The 24617-nt window shown below is 47.3% G+C and overlaps 1 protein-coding gene across 1 annotated transcript; it reads left to right on the plus strand.

Moving 5' to 3' along the window:
- Nucleotides 1-2040: 2040 nt before the first annotated feature.
- RPL22L1 (ribosomal protein L22 like 1) lies at nucleotides 2041-4166 on the plus strand. Its single transcript, XM_069792734.1, has 4 exons — nucleotides 2041-2129; nucleotides 2452-2544; nucleotides 2957-3078; nucleotides 3857-4166. Exons 1-4 carry the CDS (start codon nucleotides 2121-2123, stop codon nucleotides 3999-4001), a joined length of 369 nt encoding a protein of 122 aa, XP_069648835.1. The 5' UTR covers nucleotides 2041-2120; the 3' UTR covers nucleotides 4002-4166.
- The last annotated feature ends 20451 nt before the right edge of the window (nucleotides 4167-24617 follow it).

Here is a 24617-nt window from a genome sequence, read left to right on the forward strand (position 1 = left end):
GTCCTGTTCCTACAAGTGGGGTCCTGGTCTGACTGGAGTTTTCAGGTACTACAGCAATCTAAAGATAGAGGTTTTATGACCTCCAGCTTGCTGGAAGAGCCCTCCTTGGGATGTGTCGATGTCCTTCTATTGCAACCTTCAGTTCTGCAAGATCTAAATGATTAAGTACTTCATTATAGGTTTGTTCTTAGATACTTAGTTGTCTTTTGTGAAGCACTTCGAACATTATGGAAGTGCAGAGCATTGGCTCGTCATGCATGAAGTTTCCCATAGGTAATACATAAGCATGAGTCTTAAGCATAATCTCCAAGTTTCAGTAAGGTTAAACAAGTTGCTTCTAAATTAGAACATGTATTTGAGGCATTTTTTCCAAAGTAAGATGTTTCAGTTTACTGTCAGAATTGTTTGCAACAAACTTGGTTTGTGATCAGTAGTCCATATAGATGCGTATTTTTAAGATCCCTAACCAAATGCTTAGGGAAATTCTCCTTTCATAGCTTTACTTTAAAACAAATCTTAACCGATGTACTTGTTCTGTAGTACTGTCTTAATACTTAAATTGTGTCAAAACCGAAAACGATAAACTTCTAATAGCTGATGCAACTGCTTAGAGTAAAGGCTGTGAAAACTAGGAGGTGAAGAAAAGTATTTCCACTCCAAATAATGCATTTTTTTATGGCTCCAATTCATTGAGTTTCTCTTACTACTTTACAGCATTGGAAAGACTGCAGTGTTTCCTGCCTCAAATGTTGGCAAGTAATACTTTAAGATTTCAATAGAACCTTCTAATTTTTTGCTTATAATGGTGGTTTTTCAACTAGGCTCTTGCTAGTTGAGCCATGTTCTCAGGGCTGTTTTTTTTAAGAAGTTAGCTGAGTTTCATTGTTTCAACGTTAACTGCTTTCAAGCCTCTCGCAGGTTTTTCTAATCCACAATGTACCCAGAAACGGTGCACAGTCTGTAGTTTCACAATACAGGTAATTTTACATAATCTGTAAAGAAGTCAAATTTGTTGATAGTTTGAACTCTTATGGTTACTGCAGGTCAGTCTCACAGAATTCAAAATTCAATAAATCCCACTTTTTTCGGTTGAGTAATTTAGAATGTAGTTTGTTACAGTAGAACTAAACTTCAGGAAAAAAAAAAAAAGACCTTGTTAAGGATGTTTCGAGTATCTCGCTTATACACCGAGAACGTTAACGAAGGCGTAGATCCTGGAGCGTTCGGCAGTTCAGCACGGTACGCCGAGAGCAGCAGAAGTCTCTCCAGCGTCTGCAGTCTGGCCCTACGGTATTTGGCATCTGAGAGTAACTTGGTTTGTGAACTTAAAGCGAAATGTTTGCTATGTATTGCTGTGTGGCAGAAAACCCTTGTCGTCCTGTGCTGTATGTATATCGTTAACTGTTGCTCGGTGCGGCTTTCGAAACGCGGGAGAAAGAAAGAGGAGTGCTGGCGACGACTCATTGTACTGATCGTAGCAAAAACCAAACCCTGTAAATCGTGTGAACCGGGAAGCGCAGTCCTCGCGGTTCGAGCGTGTATCTGTTTTGGAAGCTGTATTGTTTTCGACGCCACGCGAGCGATCGGGGGAAGGACGTCGATGCGTGTTTTGCTCCAGAAATCCTAAGGGTGTCGGTGCTGCGGGGAGCCGGGTGCTGGCTGAGATGACAGGGAGCGCGGGAGAGCCCTTGGCGCTTCGGTGGCGGTGTGGAAGGGGATCTGCGAGCTCCGACTCTCGAGTGGGAGTGGGCACGAGTGGCAGCGGGCACCGTGCGCTCCCCTGCTCTCCGCCAGCACCCTCGCCTTCCCGCAGGAGAAACGCTTCACCGCTACAGCGGCGCGGCCTGCGGCTTGTACGAGAGCAAGAGAAGCGCTTGCGTTCCTGTCCAACAGAAATTAAAAAAAAAAAAAAAAAGCGGAAAATTAAAATGAAATAAAAAGGTGGCTCCTTCATGCTAAAAACGTGTGCTGACTTTTTTCCGCCGGCGGGAAAGCGCCCCGCCTCCCTGCGTGACCCGCCTGGCTCCGCCCCGCTTGCGTGGTGACGTCAGCGCCGGAGTATAAAAGCGTGGCGTGGGGGGCAGGGCGCTCTTTTCGTGGGAGAGCGGCGGAGGGGCAGCATGCCGCCGGTGAGCGCGCGCGGGCGGGGCGGGGCCGCGGCCCCCTCACAGAGGGACGGTGGAGGGCGGGCGGGAGACGGCGGCTCTTCCCGGCGGCGTGTGGTGGCAAGCGGGGCTCTCCCCCGAGAGGGCCTCGAGTGGGAAGGGGCCGGGGCCCGCGGCCCGGAGCGAGCCGGCTGCGGTCAGCCCCGCTCTCCCGGCGGGTGTCGGCCTGGGCCGGCCCTCGCCACAGGCCGCCGCGGTCCCCCCTTCGCGCTGACGAAAGCGTTTCGGGTGCGGATTGTTAATGTTAATGGGGGGTTTTTTGTGTGTGTCTGGGTGTGTGTTTTAGCAAAAGGACAGAAAATCTAAAAAGTCAACGTGGAAGTTTTGCCTTGACTTGACCCATCCTGTGGAAGATGGAATCTTTGATTCGGGGAATTTCGTAAGTCGTGGGTTTGCGCGTGCTTCTGGTGCGTAGTGTAATAACAGCTTCAGTACCGTACCATAACTGAAATGCAGCTGGAAAGTTACATTCTCAGTTAGTAAAATCAACAGCTGTTCTTTAAATTATCGGCACTTCTTGAAAGTTTCTTGGGTTTGGATGTCTTTTACAGATGAGACGGTTCACACCTGTCCACAAATAATACAGCTGTTTTAAATTGAATCCTGTTTTAGCACGGGGCTGATTTTTTTTTTTTAATTACGTGCGGTAAAATCTTACTGCGTTGTAAATACTTGCTATCAGGACACAAGTAAACGGTGATTTTTAACATTGCTCTGTGGCTAGGGTCCCTTCCCTAGTTCATACCTAGGGTGCCATTCCCTAGTGTTCTATTTCTTTAATGTTGAAACAGGAGCAGTTCCTAAAGGAGAAGGTTAAGGTCAATGGAAAAACTGGAAACTTGGGCAACACCGTTCACATTGAACGTCTGAAGAACAAGATCACAGTGACATCCGAGAAGCAATTTTCTAAAAGGTTGGTGAAAGGTTTCCTTTTGTTGCATTTGTGATAGTGGATTTTGAGCAGTGGTGTGTTGAACATGAGGCCCTTCTGATACATACAGAGGAGGCGTTAGCTCAGATCTTTATAGCATTTTTAAATATTAGTGAAAGACATAATTAATTCAAACATTTATAATATTAGATGTTTAAAAAGCTTTTTAAAACTGAAGCCTTGATTGCAAATTAATGCTCCCTCTAACACAAGCATAGTAATACAGAGATGCTTTATATAGCTTGTTAGAAATGTATCAAGGAAAGATAGGCTTTTAAAAGTCATGCTGAATTCACGTCATGGGTGGCTGTTTTATTACTTAACTGGTTGTATTAAAATATATGGGTACACAATATGTGTTGTTGCAGAAGGACCCCTTAGGTCAAATGAAGCCTTAAACTGCATAGTATGTTAGGGCATGCAACAGATGAGTAGTACACTGATTAGAGGTAGAGTTCCTTCCCTTCATTTGCTGATAGAGATAAACCTGTATCTGTTACATTAGACTGAGGTTTAGAACCACTTCTCAATGCTTTTGAGTTACCGGCCTTGTGCTATGTAGTCAAAAAGCATCAAATAATAAATTCTTATGTGTCTGGAATGAAAATGTACTTGTATTACCTGTTATATATGGTAATTTTTTACTTCTGGATATAATTACTGTGGTGTTGCCCTGCTAGAGCCATGACTTGGGTGGAGTGCAGACAGCAGTAAAGGTTGTTAAATGAGAAAGTTCTAATGTGTAATTACTGTGTTTAAGGTACCTAAAATACCTCACAAAGAAGTACCTCAAGAAGAACAATCTGCGCGACTGGCTTCGCGTCGTTGCGTCCGACAAGGAGACGTACGAACTGCGCTACTTCCAAATCAGTCAAGATGAAGAAGGATCAGAGTCTGAGGAATAATTGAAGCTCAGCTTTATACTCAGCGCAGTGTACAAAAGGCTAGAACATCTATTTATAAGAACACTTAACTTATTGGTGAATAAGGATTTTGTACCCTGTTTGACAGCATGGTTAGTTTTCTAGCCTTTTTTTAAAGTTCTAATTAAAAACCAGCATGGGAAATCATTTGTTTTGCAGTTTTCCTTCCATGGCTAGAAATCAGAGCTGTTTGTTTAACATGGCATCACTGGAGGTCCAAGTAGAAAAGAAAGAACTGAGCCCTTTACCCAGTACAAATGTAGGACAGTTACATTGGTGTTTAATGATCCAGAGTTTTTTTTATGACTAAAAGTACCAGCTCTTCCTGGTAATTTATGTGGAGCTAATGGTATGATATTTGAAAGTTTACTTTTATTTGCTCTTAATTATTTTAGTTAAAAACCAGGCTTACAAGTTTTAAAAGAAATACTTTATTTCTGTGTGATTTATCTAAATCATTAATTGGTTGTAGTATTCCTGTGTATAACCACAAGTCAAACTGGAGTATAATAAATAAAGAGTTGTTAGCCAGGTTTATATTAGATTGACAAGTAAGACAGGTAAGGAGGTAGAGACAAATCTCAGTGCCAGGATCTAGCTAAAACAACTTAAAGGAAGCGGTGAGATGTGCTTTAATGTTGACAGTGACTGAATCCCATTAAACCCGTACAGATGTTTCTGCTTTTATGATGGTGTATTTTATGGTTCTTGTATTTGACTTCTGGCATTCTTTCTTGAATACAAGTATTTCTTTAGTAGAAGTGGGGAGTTGTGATGGATTAACTCTGGCTGGACACCAGGTGCCCACCAAAGCCATTCTATCACTCCCCCATCCTCAGCTGGACAGGGGAGAGAAAATATAACAAAGGGCTTGTGGGTCAAGATAAGGACAGGAGAGATCACTCACCAATTACCATCACAGGCAAAACAGACAGCTTGGGGAAAAATTAACTCAGTTTATTACAAATCAAACAGAGTAGGGTAATGAGAAATAAAACCAAGTCTCAGAACACCTTTCCTCCACCCCTCCCTTCTTCCTGGGCACAACTTCACTCCCAGATTTCTCTACCAAGCCCCCCCAGTGGCACAGGGGGATGGGGTTTACGGTCATTTCATCACGTTATTTCTGCCACTTCATCCTCCTCAGGGGGAGGACTCATCACACTCTTCCCCTGCTCCAGCATGGGGTCCCACCCATGGGAGACAGTCCTCCACGAACTCCTGCAACATGGGTCCTTCCCATGGGCTGCAGTCCTTCAGGAGCACACTGCGCCAGGGTGGGTCCCCCCCGGGGTCACAAGTCCTGCCAGCAAACCTGCTCCATGGGCTCCTCTCTCCACAGGGCCGCAGGTCCTGCCAGGAGCCTGCTCCAGCATGGGGTTCCCACGGGGTCCCAGCCTCCTTCAGGAACCCACCTGCTCTGGCGTGGGGTCCTCCACAGGCTGCAGGTGGAGATCTGCTCACCCGTGGACCTCCCCGGGCTGCAGGGGGACAGCCTGCGTCACCGTGGTCTTCCCCACGGGCTGCAGGGGAATCTCTGCTCCGGTGCCTGGACCACCTCCTCCCCTCCTTCTTCACTGACCTTGGTGTCTGCAGGGTTGTTTCTCTTACATGTTCTCTCTCCAGCAGCTGTTTCCGTCTGTCCCAACTTTTTTTTTCCTTCTTAAAAGTGTTATCACAGAGGCCTTACCACTATCGCTGATTGGCTCAGCCTTGGCCAGCGGTGGGTCAGTCTTAGAGCCGGCTGGTATGGGCTCTCTCTCCAACACAGGGGAAACTTCCAGCAACTTCTCACAGAAGCCACCCCTGTACCCCCCCCCCCCCAGCTACCAAAACCTTGCCACACAAAGCCAATACAGGAGTTCTTCACTGAAACACAAATCACTCCAGATCCTATAGAATCATAGAACCATTTAGGTTGGAAAAGACCTTCAAGATCATAGAGTCCAGCCATCAACCATGCCTATAAACTTGTTCTTTTGTTCACATAATATCAAGAGAAATTTGAGTTGTTTTCACTATGAAAAAGTGGTATTTGTGAGCCTGCAGTTGCAGTAACTATTGCATGCATATGCATTTCCACACTCTATTCTGTCCAGCTAGTAGTACACTCTGCATGTGATTAATTAGAATGTTTACTCTTGGCTTCCAGTGCAGTGGTGAACTCTGGAATTAGTGATGCCATATTTGTTTAATATCATAAAACAGGGATGCATGTAGGCTCTGATATTGAACTTTGTGCTTGGAACACATCTGCTAGCTTAGGCTGAAGTGTGCCCTTTAAATTGTTTAATTTCCTGATTTTTTTTTTTTTTTATTAATTCAGCATTGTTTTTGCTGGGAAACCTCTGAGATGATAGACTATTTAGAGAGCTGCCAAAGCACAAAGCAATGCATTAACAACAGTCACATGACACCCACTTGTGGTACCTAAATCTAAATGAAAAGTACAGAAGGGGAGGGTGAACATTGGAGTCTCATTTTTCAGTGTTCCTGAAGTGTGGCCCAGGGAGATGAGAGGAAGCAGCAGTGGAACAACAGCTACTCGTGTAATCTCTGCTGTGTTGATTTGTTTGATTTTGCTGTTTCAAAGCTAGCAAAAGGAAGGGAGCAGCCTGTGTAACTGGCTGCAAGGCTGTCATGTCCCAGTTTCTCAGCACGGTGACTCAGGTTTGCTGATTCCCAGGTCAGAAGTAAGGTGAAATGACACCAGGGATCCTTTAACTCACAAAACTCAATTTTTATTTGCTCACAACAAGAATTGGCATGAAGCCATGTCAGTAAGCTGTGTAACATGCTAACCACGCATCACCAGACATACACTACAGGCCTTGCTTACCTGGGAATCAGTTCAGGGAAGACAGGCAGGAGATCCCTCCCGTTGAGTCCCGAGGTTCGGAGCAGACCCCCTTGCTTTCTAGACTCCTTCTCAGAGAGGAGCCCAGGGGCGGCTGGATCTGCTCTTAGTCCCAGACTTGGTCAACGGTTTATGTCTAAAGGGATGGGGTGTAGGGATTACAGAAAAGGGAAAGAGAAAAGAGAAAGATTTCACCAGCCCTGGGTCCAGCGTTGGTTCAGTCAGCCAAGAGATCCAGTTCCAGCAGGCTCACACTCCTAGGGCTTCAGGTTGTGTCCTTTTATCATCCTTGCCCCTCCTTTGGGCGGGCACTCCAACTCATTAGGCTAATTAGGTAGCCTCTGGGCCGTGGGTCTGGGGGTCGTTTGGGGAGTAACTTCCCCTTCCCTGCAGCTGTGATCTTTGGCCATCCATGGTGAGCTGCCCTGCTCAGCACACCAGACCAGCATTACCATCAGAGCAGGGAGCTGCCCACCCTCCCCTCCTGGTGCTGGTGGGCTTCTTCTCCCCTGGGGTTCCTTGCTAGGCAGAGTTCCTTCTTATGCAGAGTTAGTCCTTAAGCAGAACTTGCCCTACCACAACGTTTGAGACATTAACTCCTTCAGTCTCTCACAAAGGCTGAGGATTATTTCCTAGCTCCTCTGTGTTGAGCTTTATGTGCTTCAGTAGAAATAACTTAAAACACCTAAGTCCTGTCCCCTGACCTGGGGCACTGGATAATGCCAGAGTGCTGCCTTGGAATTCCTATTTGAGAAAAATCAGGCAGTTTTGGAGCAACAATGAAAGGTGGCTGTGTTCTTCCTTTTCTGGAAATCCAAAAGATTGCTAATGCTTTCAAAAAGTAGTTACAGTATCGGTAGTTAATACTGTGTTGAACAAGCAATGGTGTTTTTCACAGTAAAGCTGCAAATCTTTGAAAACCTCTGGTCTGTTTTCTTTGCTGCACTAAGTTAAGCAAAGGGCATGACTAACAAACAGTTGTATGTCAAAATACAGCCCCACCTGTGTTTTCAGAGTTGAGCTTTTATGTGACAATACATCCTTCAGACTGACACAACAGAACTGTTCTGATTAAATGGAACAAGTGTGAACACAATCAGAGCTAATAGGATCATGATGCCTTGTTATCCTTCTTTTTAAAGCAGGCTGGCAGCTACATGTGTGGTTGCATAGCCTGGCAGATACAGATTGTCATTAGTCAAAAGATAGGAAAACAAGGCCTGGGATTTCAAGCAAAGCAACTTGTTTTGTAGCTGGGTTTGGAGGAAAACTGCCAAAGTGCTCGTGTGCGCTTTGTTACTGAGCTTCACTGCAGCGGGGATGGAGTCTGGCGGTTCCTTTCCCTGATGCTTGAGAACGTGGTAAACTCCGAAAAACCCAAATTCCAAGTTTCTGATAACTGAAGTGTGAATCTAGAGTGCTTAATTAATTCAGGAAATTTGTCCTTCCTCTTTAGGTAGCAGCCAGACATTTTTACTCCATCCCTACATCGCTGCCCAAGCTCTGCTGGCCGTACCCAGATCTTCCCGTCCAGCTCTGCTCTTTGGAGTGTGAGGCTGTTAGAGCTCTCTCGTGCGGTTAGGAGCTTTGTTGGTGCAGCGGGATCGGTCAAGATGCATATATGTGCGTTTGTTAGGTGTAGACACCACAAAGGGCAGGGGGTTAAATTTCAATGGAGCGTTTATGATTGTTGATTGTTAAAGTTTCGTGGAGAAAAATAGCTGGAGTACACAGGTGAGAAGCTGACCTCAGACAAAGCTTCAGAAAAATGGTGATTCTTTAATAATTTCATGTATTTCATGGCTGAAGAAGCTGGGTGTAATGCAGGTGGCAGGCAGGAAACGGAGCCTGTTACTGTTCACATTAGGTAATTAATACAAATGATCCAGATGAGAATCGACGTGAGCTTTTTTTAAAAGCCAGAGGTCAGCATTTCTCTGATCTTTGGCAGAGTCTAGCTCACTGAGATGGCAGCCCTGCTGCGCCGGGTGCTGCCAGGTACCTTCGTCGGGAGACCTGGCATGCCAATTGTTTTTTTCCAACTAGAATCTGCTGTAAAATAACCAGTTTCGTTCATCTTGGTTTTGAAAATTAAAGGATCCCAAACAGCTTGAAAACGGCCAGGATTAACTGTTGGAATTTTCCATATTTAGTGCTGGACGAGAGCCCAGAAAAGCCCTGCTCGAGGGAGGGACGGGCGCTCCTCGGAGCTGCAGAGACTCGTGCTCCTGCGTCAGCCCGGCGATGAAGCTGCTGGGAAAAATAATTCGCCCACAGCATGAAAGCTTCGCAGGTGACCGGGGGTGCTGCCAAATTCAGTCCCCGTGGCTCCTCAGGAACGTGCTCAGGTCTCGGACAATGCTCAGGGTGCTGCAGGATTTCCAGAAGGGACAAGCACGAAATCCAGCAGGAGTGAGCGTTTTGGAAACGCTGCTTCGCCTCCACCTAGCTGAGACCTCTGGTTCGTCAAGCCAGAGGTTTAATTTGGAAAGAGGAATAATCGTTGCAAAGCACTAATTGCACTGGTAGCACAGCAGATGGGCCGGGGCCAGCATCTGCGTGCTCAGGGCTCAGGAGGGCAATGGCACAGTAACTCTTACGAGGCTTTAATATAGCCAAAATTATTTGTATATTCACCCCCCTTTCATATTTCAGTAAATGTTTCTCCCATGCATTTCTCAAAAAAAATGTTTTCGCTGCTCTCTTCCAGATAAAATCAGTTTATGAGAGACCTCCCACACATGGAAAATTTCAATGTCTGGCAAATAAAAAAAAGAAACAGAGATTTCTAAGCTCAAGAGCTCCGCGGCTGTTGCCAGAGCAGCAGTAGCAGCGCTACATAGGCTATTTATATGTGAGCATACAGAGAGATTATTTTTCTGCACCATCACTCTCTTATCACCTCTACTGCAGCAAAGCTCTCACTGACTTCCATTAAAAGAAGAACAAACCCCACAAGATTTCACCAATCGTAACCACCGCTAGTAAAAGTTACTTGTAAATGTCCTTGGGTATCTCTACGGTTTCTGTCTGCTTGCCCTTCTGCTCTATAGCCCCATCAGAAAACAGCTTTATCATATACCCAAAAGTAGTAAGATCAGAAACAAAGAGGTAAATAATAGCAGGAAATATCTGAAAAATGTGTCGGGGTACTAATGTATACAATAGACTCAGCGTGTGGCAGGTATTAAAGGAGGCGCAGACTCAACATATTCACATAACATCAGCACAAAGTAGTTAGAAACAGAGAGGCCCACAGAAAAATAAATAATAATAGCTTCAATGTACCCAACAGCAAGAAATGAGCGTCAGTGGTGGGAGTGATCTGATTACAGCACATATAGACTAAAATAAGGAACAATTGTTGGGTTTTTTTTAAAGACAAAACCAAAATGAAGACTTACTGGGCACATCAGAAGGGATCGAATGCCTCCTGGCCCTGCCCGTGTCGCGATGCCCCATCGGGTTTCCACCTCACCCCATCCCCGTGCCCCAGTTCCCTGACCAGTCCCAGTGCCCTGCCTCGCAGCAGCACACCAGCACCAGTTTGAAAAGTGCTCGGACCACGCAGAAGCGAGTGGTTTTCGGGCCCGGGCACGGTGCCCTGCATCCTGCAGCAGCAGGCAGGCGAGCAGCGAGGTGGCCATCCATTGCCTTTGGAGACCTTTTCCACCTTCTCACTGTCGTTATGGATACTCACAGCCCATGCTTCCCACTTAGGGCAATAAAATATGGTTTATTTTATATGGATATGTCTGATATTGAAAGCAGAGTCTCTGTCCCATGAACCTTAATCGCTGTGTCAGGTGAAGTGTCTTGGGGTGATCCTAATCCCATGAGCAAGCGGCTGAGATTCCCATTAGCAGGTTAAGACTTTATTCCTGCAGATGCCTGTTGCAAGGACCACTCTGAGCAATCAAGAACTTCACGGGCATGGAAGCCATACCTCAATACAGCGTTGCCGAAGCCAGGAGAAGGAGAAACAGGGAATAAGTCAGCGGCACCAAGGAAGCTCCCCGAGACATGTTGTAGAAAGACCCCAAAGCTGAAGCGGTGGGAGAAGGAGATGTCAGACAACTGGAGCAGATGTGCACCCTCCGGGTAAGGCTGGCTGGGAAACATTTCAGCCAGCAGCGTGTTACTGCCTGCGATGGCAGGTCCTCCGGGAAGGGTGCTGGGGCTGCCCCGGGCGTCCTGGCGGGGTAACCCGCAGGGGCACGGTGTGGGCATCACCCCTGGGGACGGACGGCATGGGGCTGCGGGGCTCGGCAGAGATTTGTGTAAGCACCATCCTATTTCAGCGTCTAAATCTGCCAGGCACATCCCGCTGCTAGCCTCCGGATCGCTGCCCAGCTGTCCCGCGGATAGATGAATATCTAAATTCCTGTGGCACGTACATTTTTGGCAGGATGCTGGCAAAAAAAACACTTTTAGGCTTGCCTTGGCGTTGTGGCTGCTGTTTGAGCCCTAACTCCGGCTAAAGCTGCTGCTTGAGAGAAATGCTGTTGCAGAGCACAAACCGTAGGTGGGAGGAGTGGCAAGGGGATAACCGGGCCCAGCGGCTTAAACATTCCCCAAATACCCTTCAGGCAGGATCCTATGAAGCCCTCTGGGAGGTTGCTGAGGGGTGGGAGGGTTGTTTCCAAGCGGGGGGGTATTTCCATGACCCCTCTGAGCCTGGAAACTGCCCTTAACAGCTTTTTGCACCTGAATCCCTTTGCTCCAGGGACTAATAAACTCACAATGTGCTAAAGAGCCACCAGCTGGGGAAGATTTTCCATCGCTGTCCATCCATGCTGGATTTAAACAAGCAATTAAGAGAGAAATGCTTTATTAGTCTGTTAACAAATCTTTTTTTTAATTAAGTAGTTTAACTTGGCAAGACAGTTTAAACACCCCATCCCAGAACAGCAAGCATTAAGCATGATTTAAGCCTCACGTTTGTTATCAAGTTCTTGCCATCAGGTTAGGGTTTTGGTAGGGATTTTAAAGGGGAACATAGGACAACGGGCTTTTTTTTCAGTGGCCCATTGCCCACACAGTGGCTCGATCACCGCATCGATGTTCCCCACATGCTGACGGGATGCTCCGAGCCCAACCTCTGGCTGCCAAAGCCAACAACGGCATCAGCATCTTGTTAATCGCTGGCACACGGGGCAGGCAAAAGAAAGACGGCGCTGAATAATAAATACAGCAAGGTGCACAAACAGCAGAATTGAAAGCAGATGACTCAAATGCTTCGGTTTGATGCAGAAGGGCAAGATGCTTCTGCATGCAGCCAACTCTGGCAGGGGACCCCCAGCTGCCGCCCCGCTCCTCAGCCATCTCTCTTCCCAGCTCGGTAACATTTTCCAGCAAAACTACATTGGTCAGTCCTCCTCCTTCCAGCTCATTTAGAAAATATTTACACTGTTGGAAGATAACGGCCCTGCGATAGGGGTAGTTTTGCTGACACAGCGGGCTGGGAGCTGTAAAGCTTCCAAGCTTCTCCGCAGCAGCCGTTTCAGGGCTCTTTCTCCTGCCCCAGCCTGGGATGCTGAGACCCCCGCAGTGGGGGTAAAGACGCTCCCCGTAGCACCCGGCTGCGATGGGGCATGGCGTGGGGCTGGCAGAAATCTTGCAGAGCCCAGGGGTGGTCAGTAAGGGGCAGCTGAACTGGGGTGATAAGTCTGAAGCCCAAAGCAGGAGAGTCCTGCCTTCCCTCCTGGCTGCTTAGCACCCACCACACGCTCCGGGGACCCACGTTTTTCCCCCACGTGCAGGTTTTGGGGCAGATGGATATGTGCTGGCAGTGAGGATCAAGTCTTTTTTTTCTCTGGATAGCCTCAGGAGCGGGGATGCTGCTGTAGAGCATCTCAAGGAGCATTAACCCTCTGGAGGTGATGGGTGTGCTGCCACGGCTTCTGCGCTGCCGTGATATATGGGTGTTCACGTGAGAAACTATATTGGAGCTGAAAAATACTAATGAAAACCAAACACAGGAGCCCCCTCATTAAGCCAGCTTTGCTATTAAAGTTAGATTGCCCCAATGTTTGCTTTCAGGCCTGCCAGACCCCACTGACCCGGCTGACAGCTCCGTGCCGAGGGGTCTTTACTAGCAGTGCTGTCGTGGCAAAGTGGTCAAGAAACATAGAAGGGCACCAAAATTTGTGGTATTGGCTTAACAGTCATGAGGTTGAATAATGAATTATTTTTTACTCTTCTGCTGTTTAAGGAGTAGTATTTCCCAACTCTTATTGGCAGGAGAGTTAGAAATTAATTTGCTTTTTAAATGAATGTTTCAGGAAATCATGTGATGCTGAGGGCTGAAGTTTTAAGCTAATTAGGTGAAAAAAGCTGTAGTGGGTCCAACCAAAGGTCCTGGACCCCAGTGTCCTTCCTTCGGTGGAGGTCAGGAATAGGAGACAGCATCAGCAATACCCACCAGATTGCAGCGGCTCGTGGTTAGGGACTTTCCAAGCCAGAGCTGGTACCCATGTGTCCAATAACCCTCACTAGATTCCTTTCCTACCATAAATTTGTTCAATTATTTCTCCAAACACCAGTTATTGCCCACCTTGCAGGTATACGAAAGCATCTGCGGACCCAGCAGAAGATGGAGCCAAATAAAGCAGGCATGTTCTGAAGATGAGATGGGTGCTGCTCTCCTAGGGGAAGGAGGGATGACCAGGCAGGAGGGTTATCTGCCTGAACACTGCTGGCTCTGACTGCCTCCCTCTGCTCCTCCTCCATGGGCAAAAGCACAGCCATTCATTAAAGGGCAATTAAAATGCGTGCCCCGTTTCAGGCACAAAATGGGTCAGTTTGCCCACATCCCGCCCACTGCAGCCCCCTTGGCCCTTTGGAGGAAAAAGCCAAAAATTAATTAAATTTTTGCACAAGGCCAATCCAAGCCCAAGTTCATGAGCAGAGCCAAGGGCTGGGCACAGCAATATAAAAATATAATTTTCTAAATATAATTATTATACAGTATAGTTAATATATAAAATAACAAAACATATAAAATATATAGATAATGTGGGAATGAAATACATAGGTATGGATGTATGTTATATGTATAATCCCCAGGGAAAGTGCCTCTCAGAGGACAGGGATGACGGCAGCAGGGTGCAGACAGCACTGCACTGCATCTAAGATTGCAATGAGTGCTGAGCCACTGCACAGCTCCAACCACCATCGGAGTACCTCCGTAATTACATACTATGGCCATAAAAGCATAACCATGTATCTGGTGGCAATCCTGAGCACCACACCTTGGGTCTGGGACGAGCTGTATGGCGCTTAGAAGTTAGCGGGAGAGGAAATCTGCTTTTTCTCATGACTGCTAACCTTCAAACCCACCCTGGAAAGCTCAGGAGGGCTCTTTTCCTCTCCCCCCCAAGCACAACAAAGAGGCACAAAGTGACCAAATGTTTTTACAGGTGCAGAATTATCTGTTGGGAGAGCAAAGTGCAGAGATTGTGATATAAAGCTGCAACCTTGCTGCTCACCTTTAGCGGGGAGCCTGTTTCCCACATCAGCCCAGTGATCAAAAAATCAACAAAACCCATGAAATCAGAAACTGGGCAAAAAAATCCAGTTTTTGTTCCAGTATATTTGGGGGAGCTCGTCTGAGGCTCTTTACAAAGCGATGCCATTAGCAGGGGTGCCCTGGGATGGGTGCACAGCAGGGGCTGCCTCCCTGCCCACAGCTCGGATGCTCTTTGCTGGGGTGGGATCGCTGGGACCCGGTGCAGAAAGGGCATTTTGCTGCTGTACACAAACCCTCTGGCAAGAGCTCTGTTTGCGAGTTGAGAAGTTATTGCTGTCGCTTGCCTAATTCCTTTGGGTCTCTCATGTTGTACGTGGCAAAGTAAAAAGGGTCAGGATTATAAGAATATTTACATGCACTACCCTGAGCTTTGCTAAGCCCCAGAAGCAGCTGGGACGCCTAATTCCCTTTAAAACAAATGGCATTCCTGTGCCAACCCCCACCCCCAAGATAGTTTTGCAAATAGACCTTACAGACAAGAGCTCAAAAACTGACTCCTCCAGGGCAGGTACAGCCGGCACCGTTACTCTGCCTTGGAAAAGGGAAGATACGAGCGGTGTTTGCAGCGTAAATGCTGACCTTAGACTGGGATTGGACTGACAGAGGGATGAGTGAGCACAGGATGCAGTTGAGGTGTCCCGTCCCCCCCAGTTTGCCCATTGCTCTTCTTACCAGATAGCTCCCGAGCCGCCAAAGTTTAAAGCACAGCATTTGAAGACGTGCTGGTTTGCAGGAAAATGCCTTGCTGGAAGCCAGGGGCAGGGGTGGCAGGGCTGGCTGGCTGAGCTGAGCGGCGTAACCCCGGCCTGGGCTGCAAATCGAGCGAGCTGATGGTGAACTGGTCACAAACAATCTGTGGAGCAAGAGTTAGTTGCTGAAATGCTTGAGTGAATAATATCAAAGCAATGCGCTTGGGGAGTTGCAATGGGAATCCATAGGAGGCAACAAGGAGCGTTAGTTACCCCAGGATTTGGGACAGCTCTGTGGTTTATCTTTCAAATTGAAATTCACTGCATGAGTGTTTATCTGAACTTGGAAGTAGAAGTTAAGCAACGCTGCACTCATTTTTCATAAAACTTCCCCGGGATGTGACAACATACCCGATCCGTTGCTCGTGTCAGGGTGTGATAAGGGGAGACCTCGCTTCCACAATGTAAAACGCAGCAGCAAACTCCATCTCAGCTGCACAAGGGGAAGACCAAGGGGGAATATCACATTTTTGCCCCAACTATCTGCAGCCGTGTCCTGCCCAGGACACCCCACTGCAGGCAGGAGATGACCCAAATCACCCTGGATGGGCAGCGGCAGCCATGGGCTGATAGTCCAGGCTTGGCTCCATCAGTGGCTGAGATCCAGGACACCTCGTCCTCCCTCATGTTGCTACTCAGCTGGACCAAAATATTGTTTCACTTGTACACTGACGGAGATAAGACACTGACCACCATACTTGGGGCCGGCCGAGAGCAGTTGCTCTCATGTTCTGCCATCAAATCTACCAAAAGCACAGGGTGGGCTTGAAATGTGCAGGAATGATTCAAAATCAGCCCAGCAAAATGAAACCACAAAGAACAGAGGTTTGGCCAGCAAATATCATTTGTAGTAACAGCACATGCACCAGGAAGCTCCCTGCACTGGTCAAGAGTAATTACAATTAAATTGGTTATTCTCAGGTAACTGGTGGATTGGGTAGATCAGTACTAAAAAAACAGGCCTTGATCAACCTAAATGAAAAATTTTCTCCTTTTTTGGTTCCTAAGCGTCAGTGGGAAAGCGCATGGGTGTGACAATGTCTTGCCAATGACCACAGAAAGATGCCCAGGTTTCCCATGACGTGTTCACCTGCAATTGCAACTCAGATGATGGATGATACATTCAAAAACGGATTGATTGATGCGGAATCCGATGATAATTTGGAAACCTTTTTTCATTTTAAATAGAACTGGCCTACAAATAAACTACAATAATAAGGCTCATGCTTTATCGGAGAGTCTCTACGTAAAGCACTATAATGACATGAGCTTCTGTGCTCAGATCTGCTTGACCACATGCCAGAGAATCAGAACAGAGGGACAAGGTCCTTGGCTAGGAAAACAGTGCGGCACCGCCGTGCCAGCTGCCTGCCCAGGTTTTAAGCATCACTCATGACTGATGACTCTAGACTTTTAACAATAAAATGAAAAGTCAAGGATAAGATCCAGGCCTTGCAGCAAGGAGTGGTACGATGAGCTCCAGGCAAATGTCCACGCGCGGTGTCTGGGGAAAACTCTGAACTGACGCTTGCAGCGAGTGCTTGGATTAAAACCAAGGCACTTGGGCATCCAAGGGAAGAAGCTTGCAAGGCTCTGCCGACCCACCCTGACCTAAGTAACCGCTGAAGGCTCTTCTTGGTCCTTTAGCGATCAACTCTATGAGTTTTAGATGTTATTGCACCGCTTGCGGGACCTGCGTGGTGCGGAGCTGTGGCCGGGAGTGCACACAGCTCGCAAGGCAGGTGTCCTGCTGGGTTGCACGAAGCAGGATTATTTTAGGTTCTGTAACACTGCAAATAATTTGAAATTCGAGTTTAGTAATTAAAAGTTCTAAGGTGAACGCAGGATTATGGAAAACAGATACTTGCCCAGCTGGTGCACAATATTGCAGACATGCACAATATACTTTTTCAGCTGCGTGCATTATCCATAACCAATTTTACATTTGCCTGAGCATTTTTCTCAACTAACTTTGAGAATGAACATGTTGGTATGCACATGCACATCCACTTATACTTTCACATTCCTCTTTCGCTCCTATTTCTAAGGAATTGCATTGATTTCGCCATCTAGGTATTATTTACAATATCTTGAAGCCCAAATATTGAAATTAAAATGCTTCAAGACCCTACTAGTAATGAGATCACACTTTGATTTTATTTCATTGCAGATGCAAAAATAACTGCATGAAAACAACAGGCAAGTGAGAAGCAGAGCGAGGATGCGAGTTAGCATCCACATCACGGGATGTTGATCTATTAACTGTGACAGCCCAGAGTGACACAGGCAGAACCACAATTACTTTATGCCAAGCCTTTAAAAACTGGAATCACACGGAAGAGACAAGATATGGTAAACCTAGATCCCAAGTGAAGTTGGAAACTCATAGTCTAGATCTGAGCAAATACTTACTGAGAATAAGCTGATGGGGTGCTCCAACTCACTTGCTGAAGTACCTGCCCAAGAGTATTGCTTTTATGGGAAAGTGCATTAACACAGCCCGGGAGCAAATGATGGATCTCCAGGACCAAGACCTGGGGGGAATTGTAGACAGAGTATTTCTTGGTTGATTAACCAAAATCAAAACATTCCTTGGTAACTCCTCAATTTTAGTGAAGTGTTTACATAAGTTGGGAAGGTTTCCTTCCATATCGATTTCCCTGGGCAGTTTATCTCACTGATTGGAAATTAATATTTTTCCTAAAATTTTAAGCACCCAGCAGACACAGGAGTCATCCCAAGGCAGCTCCTGGGGATGAAGAGGAGGCAAGGGAAGAACTGTAACCCAGAGAGGCTGGTCCAAGTCCAGCTGCATCCTGGCAGTCCACTAGCCTCAAATACCCAGCCAGAATAACGCACAGGAGTTTTGTTGTCATGTTTGGCAGACTAATTAAATACCTTGAAAAAGCCACGCGGCCCCAATCAGGTAACACCAGCTCTGTTTGCCACCTCCCCGGCAGAGACCCCTCGCCCGTGTGCCACTCCGTGCCGCCTGCTGCCTAAAAGCAAGCACAGATGCCAAAAGATGCTTCATCATCCACTGATAAGCAGTTTTTGCATCCCTGCCATCTGTTCACTGCCGCAGCCCAGGGACCAACATAACGCTGCGGTGTCACGCTACGGTGGCAACAAACCCCCCCGACTCTGGTGGGCAGCAGCCTCGAGGGCAGCACGCGTTTTCTTTTGCAGAAATACCTGAGGACAGCGTCTCACGTCCTGAGCCCGGTCCTTCCAACGCGGTGCCGGGGCTTCCTTGCACGGCCCCACGGTCACGCGGGAAGAGCTGTGTCCACCAAACGCCATCACGTCCTGCTCCGTGCCTGGAGCTTCCAACTGCCTAGAGCGATGGAAAATGCACCGAGAAACCCCCCTTGACTTTGTGCCGGCAAATAGTTAAACATAGGCTTTTGTTTACAGTAGGGATATTTAAAAGATCTTAATGAACTGAAGCTGGTTAACCCTTTCCCTGAGTGAACTTCCCAAGCCTGGTTGGGCCCCGTCACAGAAGGTAGAATGTGGCGTGGAGAGGTCTATGTGACACCCACGTATACCTCTGGATATAGCAGCGCTCCATATACGTCACACAGAGTTTTCATTACCAAAGCCAGGCTATATTAAAGCTGTTTCTCTAACCTATGTGCTCACCACTGAAAGAGATTATTATGCCTCTCTCCTTTGATCCTGAATCCGAGGGACCAGGACAAATGAAAGATGGTTGATGACCCAGCAGCCGACATTTCCTAATGATCATTGTACCCTGTGACTCCCTTCAAAGTCTCCACCAGCACAATTTAAGTGGATGCATTAACACGTACAAACAAAAATGCACTGTGAATTAAGCAGCATTGCCCTGATGAAAGAATATTTGCTGTAATTTGTTTTGCAGGCACTTAGCAAAAGCAGAATAGGAAGAAATGGGGTAAGCGCTCAGAAAGGTAATATGAAATAGAGCCTCTGGCAGCCTCCCAGATGCACGCTCCTAATACAATTAGAGCACGGAGTGGATGACGGACCCCGGACTTGAAGTAGCCAAACTCTAGTTGTGATTTTTTTTTACACTGTGAAAGAAGTACTGCTGTGTCCGCTCTTCATTGCTCTTCTTCCAGCCCGGGAGCGCAACGAAAAATCACAAGGCGGAGATGAACGCCCTCTTTGCCAGCAAAGGTGCCCGGTGCTGTAAGGTTGCTCGTCCGTGGTCCCCTGCCTGCCGCCTGGCCCCGGCACTGTGCGTCCCCAGGGCTGAGGCCCGCTCTCCATCACCCGTCCCGGCGGTGGGAACGCTCACCTTGGTCTGGAGCCAGCCGGCTCTCGATGCCCGGCTCAGGCACGTGTGTCTTAGCCCATCCAGTTCAGGAAAACGCGTCCAGCTGGGCGTGAGGTCTTGCCTGCAGGTGGAATCATTCCTTAACAACCATTCTGATCGAAAGCCTTTCTCAAAAAATGGCTTGCTCCCAAATAGCTTAATCAGTGGGGGATCTATTTGAACAGATGGCTTTCAGACAGGCTGTGCAGCCAGGAGCTGACCCATCGTGCCCGACTTCCCCGCCGGTGCCAGCTGGAGCTCATCTCCTTGTCCCTGCAGTCTCCCGGACAGTCCGTGGCCGGGGCTCAGCCAGCCCAGCTGACAACAGCCACGTTCCCCACCGGCAAGGGCAGCTTTGTGCCATGATATCCCCAGGGAAGGAAGGATCCCTGGGTAGGAGCACCCTCCTTGGCCGATTGCAAGCCAGGAGCCCACCAGAGACACCTCCAGCGCATCAACCACCGCTCAACACCTACGGTGGAGCACCTGAGCTGCAGTAAGCACTGAAACGCTTTGGAGTGAAATGAGCTATAAGAACCCACAAGACAAGACAAAACTTGCTGTAGTCTGGACGCACCACACCGTGCTGGAGGAACGAGAGCATCTATAGCACAGCCTCCACCACGTCCATCCCTGTCTCAGCTGTGTCAGTGGTTAAAGCTGCAGGTCTGAGCACAATCTGTTCCACAGCTGACTGGAAAATACATTGCAGCTGTGACGAAAATGGATTTTTCTTTTCTTCTTCACCTGCTGTGAAATATGAATTGGGAATTCATTAGCTATGAGCTGCTGCGAAATAACATTGCTCTTAAAATATTCAGTAGTCTCCTGGATCCAAGGGGCCTGGGTTAACTAGATACAGAGCAGAGGGATTTTTCATTTTTTAAAATGTCCTGGAAGGGATCATTAGAAATTACTTACAGTTTCTTTCAGAGGCTTTTTAATTTCCATTTGCAGACTCTAAGTGGAGATGTGGAGAGCGAATCTGCAGCAGCGTTGAGTCACGAAGGAGAGGGTGCCCCACGCTCTGCTGCTCACGGAGGAAAAGCATTGGGGTAAGCAAGTTGTGGCTGTGGTTTAGCAACGTCCCAGTGCCCTTCTGCGGGATGCTCAGCAGTAGGGGTGGGATGGATGAAGAGGATCTGGGACTTTAAGGACTTCTCGCTAGTATAAAAGTTTGGTCTCCATGGCCTTGGCAGTACTTGATATTCCTGCCAAGCAATCACTTGTCATGCTTAAGTCTGCTTTTCAAGAAAATGATGAACAGTCCTGCTACTCCAAGGTCGACTCAGAAACTGGTGTAAGCCACTAAACATAGGTGGTTATACATCTATCTGCTCTGCCCTAAACTGGAGCACGGCCTGGCTTCATGGTCAGGTCCCAGCTATGTTTTGGTTCCAAACAACCCAAAACTTCCAGGAGAACCAGGTCCGTGGCTTTGACTCCGGCCCCTCACAGTCACCATGTTAAAGAGCTGCTGGGATTGTTAACCGGAGAGCCCAGCAGACCTGATGGGCATGCTTCCAACATCATCACACAGTTGTAATTAAACAGCTGTACGATGAAGCGGACCATGCAGCAGTAACTCAACACCACCAGCGCCGGAGCAGCCTTTGAAGCCAGCACTTATCACCTCCATCCATCACCCGCACAATTAAACCCTTTTTTTTTTTTTTTTCCCCACAAAAGAGCGGGTGCCAACACCAACAGAAATCCCCCATGCTTCTCTGCTAATCATTGAACAAACCCACTACAAAGGTGACCCCAAGCCCTTGTGCGGAGCGAGGACGGGGACGCGCTGGGGCACCAGGGGTCTCAGAGGTGGGAGGACTGTGCTTGGGAACCACTGCGCTGGGCTCTGCAAATTAAAGGACCCAGTGGTCGGCCAGACAGACAGACGCAGAGGTCTTCTGGCAGGATACTCCCCTGCCCCGGCTTGTCCACCTCCCCTCCCGCTTCTCCTAATGGGTTTTGAACCTATTTGTCAGTGTTGTTCCAGATTCGGCATGGTAGTAATGCTCCCAAAGTGTTGCATTTGCTCAGATTTCAAGAAAGTGGTGATTAAACCAGAAAGGAAAATAGGGAGACGCAAGAGAGCAACCTCCTGCCCAGCCTGGCCCGATGGCACCAGGGGACACGGCAGGAGCACCGGGGACCCGTGGAGACCCGTGGGGACGTGGGGAGGGAGAGGCGGCAGGGCAGGACAGGGGACCCGGGGGACCAGGCAAACCACTTGGAACAAAAACTCAGAGGAGTAACACGATGATTTCACAAACGCCTAAAAGAGGAGCTGTAATCTCCTTTCTCCTGGCTGCAGGTGAACTGGTTTTCCTTAAATTTTAGAGACCAAACAGCTCCAAATGTCCAATGTCTCTCAGCAATCAAAAAGCCGCAGGCTGAGAATTAGGAAGAAGACATGTGTGAGGTCTTCTTGAAAGCCAGAAATACCTCCAAAGCTGTAAAGACGCGATCTCCTTGAGCAAAAGAGTCACTCCCACCTCCGCTGTCAATTACCTGACCTTTTTGTTTGGCAAAACCTTGCCGTCTGGAGAGCTGATAAAATTCACATGACAAGACATGCCTGGTGAAAAATCCTTGCTTACAGGTTTTTGGTAGAAACAATATGCTTCCCCCCCCAAAAGTTTGAAACCAACCCATTAAAAAGAAGTTTCAAATGAATTCAAAAGCAATTTGATTTTGGTTGTTAAGTTTTTTCAGCTCATTCCAAAAGGAAAATACCAAAATAAGGTGGCAACTGATATCATTATGGATATTTGTTTCTGCTGGCATGGTACCCTCATGCCAGTCTTTCGAAAATGGTGAATAAATCCCCACCTGGAGAGCTTACAGCGAGGAAAGGGAGAGCCTAAAGGAAAACTGACAGCAGGTAACAATAAAAACAGAACTTTTTTTTTTTTGGAACTGACATTTTAGTGTGAAAATGTGAAGTGAAAAGATGTCTTTTTCAGTGGGAAAGCAACTGAAGAAATTCAGTCCCTGCCAAGAAGCCGTCCCACCCACCCCGAAGCAGGGCCACGGGCTTTGCAGCAGGTGGAGGTGAACTGAGCACCGTGATGCTCAGCCCCCCAGCCCAGCTCTGCTGCCTCCCCCTCCCTGCCCTCCAGAGAGGCTTTTTTTTTTTCTTTTCTTCCTATTATTTGCATTTGCCTGGGGCTCACCTCCCAGGAGGACTTCTATTTTACACCAGCATGCTGATAGCTATTAAAGTCCCATCAGGCTCTTCCCTGCCAGCATCCGTCACGTCTCCATCAGGACCATCCTCACTCACCCCGCGCTGCTCCAGGCTGTCTCCGAGCTCTCTGAAGCCCCAGCACTAACACCCTGCTCCGCACTCAGCTTTCCTGCAAGGCTTTTCTCCAGGTCGTTTCCCCGCCACGTTTTGGCACCACTGTTCGATTCAATTTTCCCACTGGTTTTGCTCAGATGCAAAATGTTTAATTCCCCCACCCTGCTTGTGCACCCACCCACCCACTGCCAGGCACCAGGGACCACCACCACCACCACCAGTGCCGAGCTTCACTTCTCCTTTGGGCATCCTCCCTCTGGGTATCATGCGTCTCCAGTAATGAAGAACTGGCATATTTGAAATGAAAATCATCTCCCTCATATATATTCATAGCCACCAACCACGGCAGATGCTGCATCTCTCAACGTATTCAGCGAAGGGAAAGTCTCAGCAGCAGCTTCGACTCTCCAGATGCCAGCGCAGAGGTGCCTCCTCCCGCTTGCTGGCCCCGGCGAAGAGGAATGATTGATTTTACAGTATCACAGCCAGATCTGCAGTCACAGATGACAGCTCTGGGGAAGGTTTTACTGCTGACTCCTTGTGAGCTTTGAAAGATCCGTCGTAATTATTTTTCCTTAAGAAAATAGATGAATTAATCCTTCTGCTATGGTTGTGGTTAGTTTTCCTAAAACTGGTGTTTTCAAATGATTTCAGAAAGCAAATAAGACTGCCTAGCACAATTTTTCAAAATCTTTCCTAGTCAAGTATTTCAAACACTCCATCAGATTTTCAGAAGAAAATAGATCAGATTTCCGCAGTGCTCAGTGGGTGCTGCCAGCTGCTAGAGAAATGGGGACGTTGTCTTGGTGCCTCAAAGGAGAGCAGCAGGTTTTGCACAGACATAACACATCAGAGATGGATGCCAAATACATGCTCTCCCTTAGTTTTAGCTGCATTTTCTTTTCTGAAACAATTCATTTATCGCTCCAAATATGAAATATGGATACATCCAGGGAAGAGAACGGGAGAATCCAGCAACAGATGAAGTGGCATGACATGGTTCCTGAGCACAGCCACACTCCTGATGCCAACAAACCAAACCACTCTGCTCTAAGTCTCAGGAAAACATGCCAAAATCCTAAATCTTGCAACATGCAGACCTCATGACACAACTAAGAAGGTTTGGTAAAGGGGTTTGATGAGGGAGCTAAGGAAAAGCTTTACCTTTTCAGATGGAAATGCCTTCTGTGAAAGGCACTGTAGAACTAGCTTTCACAAAAATCACTCCAGTTTCGTACAATTTAGCGCAAATTAGTTTCATCAGTAACAATTAAGCAGAAATGCAACCTGAAAGACCTCTAACCTTTGAAAGTCAGGCTTGAACATCAGCAATGCAGATGGCTCTTCCTCACAACTGCTGTGCAGATAATCAAATGGGCTAACCTCCTTTCTGTGGCTATCCATATATAAACCCACATTTAGAAAGCAAGTTATTTATTTAAGCTTCTCTGTTCGACTTTACAAGCACTTACATTTGGCAGGGGAAATGGCAGTCAAATTAAAACCAGCGGAGGTTTGCTCAGCAACTCCTCGTGGCCGCAGAGATAACCTGGGATGGGTGATCAGGATCCTGATCGGGTCTTCATTTATGGATTTAATCATTTTATTGCCTGAAATAAGCGAATACAACTTTATAAGGAGACTAGAGAAGTTTGGCTTATTTAGCTCAGAAAAATAGCAGACTGAGAGAGGATACAACTGCTGTTTGTAAGTATATAAGGAATAACAGCAGGAAAAGAAAATAATTAAGCTAACAACCCAAGAACTAGTGGGAATGAGCTGGCCGTAAATTATTCAGGATAGAAATGAGAAAAGTTTCACACCATTAAAGGAAATCTCCATAAAAACATC

This window comes from Haliaeetus albicilla, chromosome 9 (genome assembly GCF_947461875.1).
Source record: "Haliaeetus albicilla chromosome 9, bHalAlb1.1, whole genome shotgun sequence".
Classification (NCBI taxonomy): domain Eukaryota; kingdom Metazoa; phylum Chordata; class Aves; order Accipitriformes; family Accipitridae; genus Haliaeetus; species Haliaeetus albicilla.

Bases quoted from the DNA above. Each gene is read 5' to 3' on its own strand.
- RPL22L1 (XM_069792734.1), top strand. The intron at 2,545-2,956 runs GTAAGTCGTGGG...ATGTTGAAACAG, and splicing joins TCTTTGATTCGGGGAATTTC to GAGCAGTTCCTAAAGGAGAA. The intron at 3,079-3,856 runs GTTGGTGAAAGG...ACTGTGTTTAAG, and splicing joins GAGAAGCAATTTTCTAAAAG to GTACCTAAAATACCTCACAA.